The following is an 11,119-nucleotide window of genomic DNA, read 5'->3' on the forward strand; positions in this document are numbered from 1 at the left end:
AAAATATGACGCGTATATAAATGATTTCCCTTTAATACATGCTTTGTATGTATTCAAATCACGTAACAATTGGGAGCGAAAAGCTGTAAATTTGAAATTCTTAAGGTACTAACTAATAGTATATGTTTATAGTTTCGCATCGAAGGTCAGGATGACAAAAAAAAACAACAACAATGTACTATAAAACGTTGTGTCCTAACACCTTAAATTGTGTCATATTGTAAACAATTATATGCAGTAATTAAATCACAACACATACATGCAACCACTACCCTCCACGAAAGTCAAAATCTTAACCAACATTTTCTTTACTATTATTCTCATTTCCTGACATCATCCTTATTAATCATACTGGTGACAATAATACATTAAACCAAATCCAAAATTACTACAAATAGCTGCTCCCACCATTTCCGAAGAGATCACACACACACACACAAACAAGAAAACCAAACCAAGTTATTTGTTTCTAAACCAGAGAGATGAACCAAGAAGAACAAGTTCAGCTTTTGGGGTTATGGGGAAGTCCTTTCAGCAAAAGAGTAGAAATGGTCTTGAAACTTAAGGGCATATCTTATGAATACATCGAAGAAGATGTTTATGTTAAGAAGAGCCATCTGCTTCTCAACTACAATCCTATCCACAAGAAAGTCCCAGTCCTCGTCCACCAAGGCAGATCGATAGCTGAGTCTCTGGTGATTGTCGAATATATTGAAGATACTTGGAAGACAAATTACCCGATGTTGCCTCACGATCCGTATGAGCGTTCTATGGCTCGGTTTTGGGCTAAGTATGTGGATGACAAGGTACATACATGTTGGTATATATGGGATTATTATTATATTTGTAAATTAAATATCATATTATTTACTTGTTATAGAACACAATCTTTCACTTTTTATTTATATTCAAAAAAAAAAAAATCTTTCACTTGTTATCAAGAAGACACAACTTCGTCTTGGGGGTTCTAGCTGTTAAATCTATTTACAAAGTAAAGACTAGTTATACAAAAGGTTGCTTAGATTTTTCTTCTAGTTAGAACTTACGCCATCACCTAAATGTCATAATAATTTTTGACAATTTTGGAAATTTATGCAATTAAAAAGAATATATATATATATACCCAGTTAGCTGATCTACGACCACCCTGGTGTTGTGCAGTATGCTATATATATATATATTGAAGGTCAATAGATCATATGTCAATGTTTAATTTGCCTATAATGGTTCTGTCAGTACATTATATGTATAACGTGATAAATTGTAAATGTCATTCCATGAATGAAGGTTATATGTATAACGTGTATTGTTCTGCATGTTTTAGGTAATGTTAACATTATGGAAGGCTTGTTGGGGACCTGAAAGCGTAAGAGAAAAGATGGTCGAAGAAGCTTGTGAGGGTTTGAAATACCTTGAAGAAGAGCTTGGAGATAAACAATTTTTCGGAGGAGAGACAATTGGATTTGTTGATATAGCAGCTGATTTCATAGCGTACTGGTTCGGAATTGCGCAAGAAGCTTCAGGTGTGATGATCATGACCGCAGAGGCGTTTCCAAGACTTCAACGTTGGTCGCGAAATTTCGTTGGAAATAATATTATTAAGGAAGTCTTGCCGCCTAAGGAGAAGCTCATGGCTCTTTTCAAAGCCCAATTTGGAAATAATGCCGCGTAAGACAAAGACTCTCTTACTTTGTGAAAAGTATGCATGTTATATCTAGAAATTCTGCAGTTTGTTTTATCAAAAATAAGAAATTCTTTGCTGTTTTTGTTGTCTGTATTTATTTATAACTTTCTATAGTGGTTCTTCTCTAGAAGGAACATTTATCGAAAATTTAGAGTTAACATGTTTAGCAGAAGTAATTTTAGTAGAAATATAGAAAGTTCGAGTGTGGAAACGTATTAAGTTATTATAACCTGTAATATAATGATATTATAAATAATTTGAAATGATCCATAAATTAAGTAGAATACTAACAAATTTGAAAGAGTCTAAAACTTAAATGACAACTTCAGTGGTAGATAAATTTAGGGATAATTTGCTAATCAAAGCAAAAATTGACAAAAAAAATGAGATCATTTGTCAAAAAAATAGCACCATTTAAAAAATAGATGTAATAATAACCACATAGATAACCAAGTTCACAATCACATAATTAAGTTTACTTTTTGACAAAGCACATAAAGTTTTATTGAGGGAAAAATAAAAACACATAGATCTGTGAAATGAGTTAAACAATTACCATGCGTTTCTTCTACCTTTCCGGATAGAAAGAGATTGAAAACTCGAAAACACATCAGACATGTCGACCTCAAGCAGAGCATCATTCATGACTTCTCTTAGGTTCTTGTCATTAACAGCATCATAGAAACATCCACGCCTCTTCGAGTCCCTTATCAGCTTTGTCCAAATCGAATCACTCAACGCCAGAGTTGTCTCATTCCCAATCACCCATAAACAGTGCCTTGCACGAGTGAGTGCTACGTTGGCTCTTTGACGGTTACTGAGAAACCCTACTTTTCCGTTACCATTACTTCTGACGGTGGATATAATAATGACATCTTCTTCTCCACCTTGAAACCCATCAACCGACCGAACATTCAAAGTGAAAAGCTCATCACCTAATAGAGAAGTGTACTTATCTCCATCTCTCTCTTGGATTGCTCTCACTTGACCTTTATAAGGTGAAATAACCCCAACGCTCATCTTTGTCTTTGTCTCACATGACACTGTTTCAAATGATATACAAATTACAAAAGAATATAAAACATAGTATCCTATACAATGCGTTTTCATAATATATATATATATATATATATATATATATATATATATATATATATACACGATCTACATGCGATACATATTTTTTTGACAAAAACACACATACTATGTAATTCTGCTTATATTTAGTATGATATAGTAATTTTCAATAATATTATAGATAAGTAAAATAGCATACCTTTGAAAAGTTTGGATAGGATATCAGAAATAACAGCAACTTCAACTATGTTCTTGGGACTATGTCCATCACCAAACTCCTCTTTCCCAAGTCCCACGTTGATAAACGAGAAAGAATCAAACATGCTTCCTTCAAGAAACCTCTTTTGATAGTTGCTTTCTTTGACATTCGCAGCATCAGAGATCTTCCCATCATAAAACTCTATGTTGGGGAAAAGACTTATAGAGGGATGCATACGGTACTGAACGTCAAGCAAATGTTTGTTATGGCCAAGCAAAACCAATCTCTCAAACAGGCTTCTCCCAAATTTGGCCTTTTCACATACCTGCATGGATAACACAAAACTATGCATCAAATGCTATTTCTACATTTGCATTCTATAAAATACATAAAAAGATTTAAAATAACAATATATACAGAGTACAAAACAAAAGAGATACCACGCTTTGCACCATTGCTGGTAGTTGAAGCTCATCTCCTATTAGAACAGCATGGTGAAGGCCTTGAAGTTGCAAAGCAGCAGCTGATTCACATTCCTTTAGTTGAGCTGCCTCATCAACTACTAGCAGCTCTACGGGTCCAGTCCTTTCCGCGGTCATTTCCGCAGCACCTGAGGCAGTACAGAAGATGATGTGTGCATTTGTCAGGCAAAATTTCCTTAAATCCTCATCTTCCAACGAGACTTGAACCCCAAAACGGCTGGGAAGCAAACGTAGAGGCTGAAGGAAATCAAGACCGATGACTTTGTTGAAGCTGCCAATCTCAAAATCATCTTTAGAAGAATTCTCCTCCACGAATTGTTTGACACCAAGAAGAGCATCGCAGCCTTCGACCATTTTCTTCACGTGGTCAGATGATATGAAAGACTTCGGCAGATGTGTGTACAAATCCACCATATTAGTCTCCAATTTTTCACTTAGCTTATCAAAACTCTTCCTTATAAACTCTCCAAAGTTTAAAACAATGCTTTTGTTCTTTTTGCCTCTTTCCTGCTCCTCTCTTTCACATACCAAGAGATAGTTCTTGTAATAAGACTCTGGGTCTTCAAGAAACTCTATGAGCAGCTCCAAACTATTTTTCCATCCATCCAATGGCGATAAAATTTTCTTCAGTTTACTGATGCGATGATCAAGAAACACATCAAGGGGATCTTCATTCTTGCTGTCTATCCCCTTCCTGACACTATTTTTCCATCCATCCAAATCCAATGGCGATAAAAGTTCCTTCAGTTTACTGATGCGATGATCAAGAAACACATCAAGGAGATCTTCATTCTTCCCGTCTATCCCCATCCTGCCTCGGTTCCCGGCTAAGACAATATCCCCCAGACCGTAAGTAGAATGCTCAGATGAAGAAGATCCGTTGAATAACACCATGAGCCTAGATGCAACTTCCACCACAGCAGTGTTTGTAGGAGCACACACAACTGTTTTGCAACCTAGGTTGAGCAGGGCAAAGAGAAGAGTAGCAACCGTCTTTGTTTTGCCAGTACCAGGTGGTCCCCATATTAGTTTCACACAAGTCTTGTCACGTAGATTCCTTGTCTCGAGGCAACTTGAAATAGCAGATTCCTGACTAGAGTTCAAGTTCGCTGAACGTATCATATCCAAAACATCTTTTCCCCAATCCGTAGAAGAAACAGAGTGCTCTGTTTCCTGAAAATAGAAGAATAACCACAATCATTCCCCGTAAGCCGCATGTTTTGTGTATAGTTTTAGAGCATCGATATTGCATAGTTTCTTAACTTTGGAGTTGTCACAATAAACAAGAAATAAATTATTTTTAAATGAACGAGGTTCTCAAATGTTGAGATACTTTGAGTTGAATATATGTACTTTTTTTCTTATTGTGAGAACACAAAATTAAGAACCTATGCAATAAGCTTGTTCTTATAAAATAAGATATAGTTCTATGCTCAAGAAAGATATCATAAAAATACATATTACACAAATATAGCAAACACAAAAAATTATTATAAAAAAAAGTTATAATCATATATGTTCTTTTTTATTTACTTACCGCAGTATTAGCCTGAAGGACACTCTCGATGAGACTCAAATTGCCACATCCGTGCAAAGCGTTCCAGATACGAGTGTTTGTGGTTAAATTCATTAGATAAAGACAGGAACGGAATGAAAATCCATCATCGATGGATATGGATGTAGACAAAAGAACAGAGAAACCTAGTTCATCTTTTTCTTTTGAACAGGAACCTAGTTCATCTTCAACAGAGAATACATATGCAAGAACCAGAGGGTTCAAGTCATAGACGCGTCTCGGCCCTGCTGTATTCGTGAGAGCAAGGAGATCACCACATTTCGGCTCGTACTTTGTTCTGTTTCCTTCTGCATTAAATCTCATCAGTGATACAAGGAAAGTGTTTGATGTCTTACTCGGTAATTCTATTTTCGTTGCCTCGGCAGAGCTTATGTGACCGTCGGGAGATTTGACAAAGATCCCAAGCGTGAGGACAACTCTGTGCGTGTTTCCTCTAGTAGATGAGGAACAAAGCACTTAAGGTACTCATCAACGGAACCAAATGTGTCTGGTATCGTCCTTATATGTGTTTTGAAGATGTCGTTATTGAGAATATCTTCAATTGACCAAGAGAAGACTTGCTTAACCAGACCAATCTTCTCTTCCGAATTCATGTTACAAAAAATTTCTGCAACCTAATAACAGGGAAAAATGTTAGTTCTGATCTTACTTAATTAATTAGTAGAACATAGCTACACAGCTTGTCTTACAAGGTAAACCAAAACGAATGATAACAAGAAAGCAACTCCACAAAAGCACGGATGCAGAAGATGGAAGTCAAACGAAGATGAAGAGGCAGATATAATTTTGCTAATCAGTTTGATCTACTTATAAGGAGGATGAAGCCGAAATGTCAAACATAATCGGGAAGTGATGGTATGTAGTTTCAACAATTTCCAAGAAATATCCTGTCTTTCTTTAAAAAAACAACTTCCAAAAAACAAATATATGCCTATATATTTCGACTTTCCTTTTAATTTTTTAGTGATTACGAAGCGAGAATAGCACTTTGCATGCATAAATAATTTTAGGCGTTTTATGTTTTGGTTTACGAGAAATTAATTCACAAAACGAAGAAGAAAGGTCGGGAAAATGTAGAACAACGCATTCATGGTGGACACCATTTGCCTACTATCAATTTATTTAGGTTCCCAAAAAACACAATCACTCTATAGTTATGAAATTATCAATTTCAAAATAAATTAGTTACAAAATATTATTCCATCTGTTTAATAAAGAATGCCATTTTAAAATTTTTGATTATAAAGAGCGTTAACTACCATAACTTTTTAAAAAAAATTGTACATGTCTAAACTTTGTATTTGCTGTAGAAAATGCTTCCTCTGTTTCAAAAAGATATATATTGTAGATTTTTCTTATATATTAAGAAACACATTAAAATTGATTTTAAATGCATTGTTTTCTGTGAATAACAATTTTTCATAAGTTTTTACCAATAGAAATCCAATAAATATCATTAATTTTTTTTGAAGTTTACAAATTTTCATTAAATAATGTATTGAAAAAGTAAAAAAAAATATATCTTTTCGAAACAATTTTTTTTTCTAGAATATGGATTTTCTGAAATAGAGGGAGTTTATTCTCTTTGTATACTTTTTTTTTCTTTTTTTTTTTGATCAACTTCTCTTTGTATACAAATGTATGATATTTAAGGTTTCTCACACATATTTTAATTATTAATTTTTGGTTTTATCAATAAGGTTCCTTCACTCATAATTTTAATATTTTATTTCTCTCTTTAATTTTAAAGAGAAGTGCATTAATTAACTTTATATGATAGTTATAGGAAAATAAACATAAAAAGTTTGAGTAACAAAAACAAATTTAAACAAAATTTTAAAGAATCATACTCCCTCTGTTTCATTATAAGTGTCGTTTTAGACTTGTGCACACGGATTAAGAAAACATTTAATTTTGCATATTTTCAATATAAAAACATCATTACCGATACAATTCAACCAATAGAAAAATAGAATGGAGAGTAAAATTAATAAATTTTGCATTGAAACTCTAAAACGACACTTATTTTGCAACGAAAAAATTCTCTAAAACGACACTTAATATGAAACGGAGGGAATATTTATCAAAATATATAAAAATATCCCAACGAATGCAGACATTTTTGCACCACAATCAATTTCTACAAATATAACTATATCTGTTTCGGAGAATATCACAGCAAATATAAAATCATCAATTTTCATAGATTTTATGGTACATTTGGAATGAGTGTAACAATATGATTTTCAAAAATATAGATACATATTCTAGAGATACTCTAAAATTGGCAGAAATGGAATCTACTTTAGAATGAAGGGCAAGTAAAATTTTCAAATTTCGATAAAATAATTTTGTAAATTATAAGAACTAATTTTGTAAGTATTTTATTAAATCTTTATAAATGATTTATAAATAATGTATGAAATATATAATACATTAATAGTTATCATATACTTATATAAATTTTATGTAAAATATAAAATGACTATATTGATTTCTTTTTTTTTCTTTTTTTGTCAAACGACTATATTGATTTCTATAAAAAAATATTTCATTCTATAACTATATAAACATATAAAAAATTATCAAAAATTATTATTCTTTCTAAAATTTTAACAATTAATTAGCATAAATCATGCATGATTTTGGGAAGTGCAATTAATTTGTTACTGATTTACTTTTTATTTTTTAGATCCAACTAAAATAAATTAAAATTAAAAATCAGCGACCAGTCAAATTATAACAACTTTTTTAAAGATTAATCAGTGATCACCACGTATGCAAAAATCACTTAAAACCTAAGTGACTTCAATTTTAATATAATATAATGATTTATATGTTCTTATAAATAATTTTAAAATTCTGATAAATTAATTTTGTGAGCAATGATAAATAATTTTTAAAAGTTTAAAGAATTTATTAATGATTTATAAAGCATGTGGAATTTGTAAGATTTTAACAGTTATTATATAATTATATATTAATGAATATAATTCATTATGTTAAATATATGATTACTAGTGACAAAAGAATATGTAACAGTGTCAACAAAATTTGTATAGTGACGAATTTTTTTTGTAACTTAACCACAACGTATTAAATTACAACCACTTCATTCGCATGGAGTGTTTTCTGCGTAAGCACTATCTAGGCATATATATAAAGCGTGAAATGAAAGGAGGGAGTATGAGACATCAGATCATTAGAGAAAGATTATCTGTTAAAAGAAAAGAAGATTATTTGTTCTCTATGAGCCAATGATGGGATTACTTTGTATTAAGCGTTTTATAGACAGATGACATTCGACTTCTTTTGACTATATTTTCTCTTGCTTATTCTCATTGTGTTTGCATACTAAAGAGATCTTCCCTCGAATCATTATTTTTATATATAGATCTAGAGCACCTTTTTGGGGGTTTAGCCGCACCCTATTAGGATAGTGTATTGTTTCATTGTTTGTTATGCTGATGATCATCCATATAGATTTATAGTTCGACAACAGGAATCAGGTGGAAGTTTACGATGGCAAAATTCAGCTGGTCTAGATAACGATATCACAGAAACATTAGGAACAAATAGAAATAAATATTTCTATATAGAAATAAAAATTTTGAAATGACAAAGAATGATAGTAAGGAATAATATTGTTCTATATTTTTCTACAATAAAAAGAACGAGAATGAATGAAAAACAAAATCACACGGTGGTGGGTTAGTAGTCTTGAAGGAACTTCGGTCATAATATGGATCCGGATTAGAAATCCTGTGTGGTCATCCGGACTAGCGTTAAATTGCAAGAATACGTGGAATGCTGTGGATCTCGTGAGACTAGTCGGTTGACCTCAGTCGTCGGATCTTCACGATTATAAAAAAAAAACTATTTATTATAAATAGTAAAAAATTTAAAAACGTTAGAGGATAATCATATTATTCCTCTTCATTTATTAGTCACCATTCATACCTCAAGTGTTAGATAGATTTGATTCTCTTATGTCCAAAATAGTATTTTTCAAAAAAGAAAAATACTGACATAGCTATGTTAATCTGCATGCATTTGTATATTTTTATTTTTCTATATAACTGGTAGCATCAATTGCAAAAAAGAATATAAAACAATGATGTGAACTTCACATTTGAGCACACCCAAAAAGCCAATTTGAAGTGTTCGATGGATAATTTGATAGGCCAATGATCTTTTTCATTGTTTCAGAATAAGGTTAACCAACAATGTTAACTAATCGATCTTATAAAACTAATGAATTCTTGAATTATATGAACTAGATTTTCTAATCAAACAATGAAACTGTGTATAAAATAATAAATCATTCTCAGACCAAAACAGTGGCCAACTTCGCTAGTAGGTTTGTTTTAGGCCTTTCTCAGAGATTTTTAAGTTAAAGATGTTACCTTCATATCCATTAATTAAAGGGTTGGGCCTAGAAATGATGATGGCCTTTTCTAAAAAGTCCAGCTATAAAATAAGGACCCGTTTCTTCAAAATCTACGAACGTAATGGCCTACGTAATCATTAACTTAATAAGAAAGTATTGTTATGCATGTTTTAGGTAATGATAACATTGTGGAAGGCTTGTTGGGGACCGGAAAGCGAAAGAGAAAAGTTGGTCGAAGAAGCTCATGAGGGTTTGAAATACTTGAAGAAGAGCTTGGTGATAAACAATTTCTCGGAGGAGAGACTATTGGATTTGTTGATATAGCAGCTGATTTCATAGCGTATTGGTTCTGAATTGCGCAAGAACCTTCAGGTGTGATGATCATGACTGCAGAGGCGTTTCCAAGACTTCAACGTTGGTCGAAAAAATTCGTTGGACATAATTTTATTAAGGAAGTCTTGCCGCCTAAGGAGAAGCTAATGTCTCTTTTCAAAGCCCAATTTGGAAATAACGTATCTAATGAAATGTGATAAGACGCATGCTTTCATACTTTATGGAAAGTATGTATGTTGTATCTGGAAAGTCAACAGTTTTTTTTTGGCAAGTCTACAGTTCGTTTTAGCAAAAATAATATAGTTTTTCTGGTTTTTTCTTTTTAAAACTCTATCGGCTATCGGCTGATCTGATCGGTTTAAAAAAAAAAAAATTCTTGCTATTTGTATGTTGTTTTCATTTATGTTATATATATTTGTATAATGTTTATACATTTCTATTATCGTTATTCTTTAGAGTGGAACTTTCAAATAAAATATGAAGTTGGAGAATTTAGTGGAATTTGGAAACATGTTTAGCAAAAGTAACTTTTGTAGAGTAAGAATTGTACTCATCCGGTTGGTAGGCATTACGCAAACATAAGCACGAAAATATATATCACAAAAATACAAAACATAAGAGCATTATTATCCCTGACTTTTAACTAGACTCTTAGGATAAATGTAATTAAAAAAAATATAAAAGAAGAAGAAAGCCCAAGACTCGCCTCTTACGTAAGGCCTGGAAGAGGTGACTCTTACTGGCCACGTGTCAAGAAATGAGAGGACAAAGGAGAGGTGTGTCTTGTATCGTCGTCTGGTTCTCTTCTTTCTCTTTTTTTTTGCGACGAAAACGGTGATTCTCTCTCCGTGGCTGCTCGACGAAACGTCGACTGATCCTTCCGTCAACCACGTCTACGAACTCTCTTACGTCACTGCTTTTCCTCTCCGCGTTCCTCAACAGGTTTCGTCTCGCTCTAATCCGATCCTTTTTGTAGACGGCTCATGTATTGATGATTCTCAAGCTCCTATCGTACTTGTTTCTAGTGATGATTCACTATAGTGTATCAGATTGATCTTTTGCATAAAATCACGATCGGATTCTGTTTGTTGCAGGTTATAGGAATATTCCGAGGCCCTGTGATTGATCTTTGATGTTTCCATTTTTTTTCCTTAAAACCCCAAATTAAGAACTTACCATTGGAGCAAAAAAATAGGTGTCTCTTAAGTACAACCTCTTAACTATAATTAATTATTAAAAATCATTAAGAGACCAATTTAGGCTCTTAGGGTTAATCATGCTCTAAGAATGATTTAGTTGTTTTTTAATTTAAATTAGCCTTTTTACTAGTGGAAAGTAGAACTAGGCACAACTACTCGTTATTCGGTTTATACTCGCT

The 11,119-nt window shown here is 32.6% G+C and overlaps 2 protein-coding genes across 4 annotated transcripts; one reads left to right on the top strand and one right to left on the bottom strand.

Annotated features, from left to right (window-relative positions):
• Positions 1-405: 405 nt before the first annotated feature.
• Positions 406-1,838, top strand: LOC108810166 (glutathione S-transferase U8). Its single transcript, XM_018582297.2, has 2 exons — positions 406-806; positions 1,325-1,838. The coding sequence occupies exons 1-2, from the start codon at positions 483-485 to the stop codon at positions 1,670-1,672; spliced, it is 672 nt and encodes a 223-aa protein (XP_018437799.1). The 5' UTR covers positions 406-482; the 3' UTR covers positions 1,673-1,838.
• Positions 1,839-1,946: 108 nt separating this feature from the next.
• Positions 1,947-5,778, bottom strand: LOC108810726 (uncharacterized ATP-dependent helicase C29A10.10c-like). Of its 3 annotated transcripts, XM_056988414.1 has the most exons (6): positions 5,174-5,778; positions 4,980-5,143; positions 4,217-4,615; positions 3,401-4,117; positions 2,961-3,285; positions 1,947-2,727 (listed from the first exon to the last, which is right to left on the bottom strand). In XM_056988414.1, the coding sequence occupies exons 1-6, from the start codon at positions 5,319-5,321 to the stop codon at positions 2,237-2,239; spliced, it is 2,244 nt and encodes a 747-aa protein (XP_056844394.1). In that variant the 5' UTR covers positions 5,322-5,778; the 3' UTR covers positions 1,947-2,236. The 3 variants fall into 3 exon arrangements, with proteins under 3 accessions (XP_056844394.1, XP_056844393.1, XP_056844392.1); XM_056988413.1 differs by having other exon boundaries at positions 2,961-3,273; positions 4,980-5,778; XM_056988412.1 differs by having other exon boundaries at positions 4,980-5,778.
• Between the last annotated feature and the right edge of the window lie 5,341 nt (positions 5,779-11,119).

This window comes from Raphanus sativus, chromosome 6 (assembly GCF_000801105.2).
Source record: "Raphanus sativus cultivar WK10039 chromosome 6, ASM80110v3, whole genome shotgun sequence".
NCBI lineage: Eukaryota > Viridiplantae > Streptophyta > Magnoliopsida > Brassicales > Brassicaceae > Raphanus > Raphanus sativus.

Coding starts and splice junctions, on each gene's coding strand:
- LOC108810166 (XM_018582297.2), top strand. CDS start 483: ATGAACCAAGAAGAACAAGTTCAGCTTTTGGGGTTATGGGGAAGTCCT. Junction 807..1,324: donor CTAAGTATGTGGATGACAAG/GTACATACATGT, acceptor TGCATGTTTTAG/GTAATGTTAACATTATGGAA.
- LOC108810726 (XM_056988412.1), bottom strand. CDS start 5,321: ATGAGATTTAATGCAGAAGGAAACAGAACAAAGTACGAGCCGAAATGT. Junction 3,286..3,400: donor CAGCAATGGTGCAAAGCGTG/GTATCTCTTTTG, acceptor TTATCCATGCAG/GTATGTGAAAAGGCCAAATT. Junction 2,728..2,960: donor CCTATCCAAACTTTTCAAAG/GTATGCTATTTT, acceptor CATTTGAAACAG/TGTCATGTGAGACAAAGACA.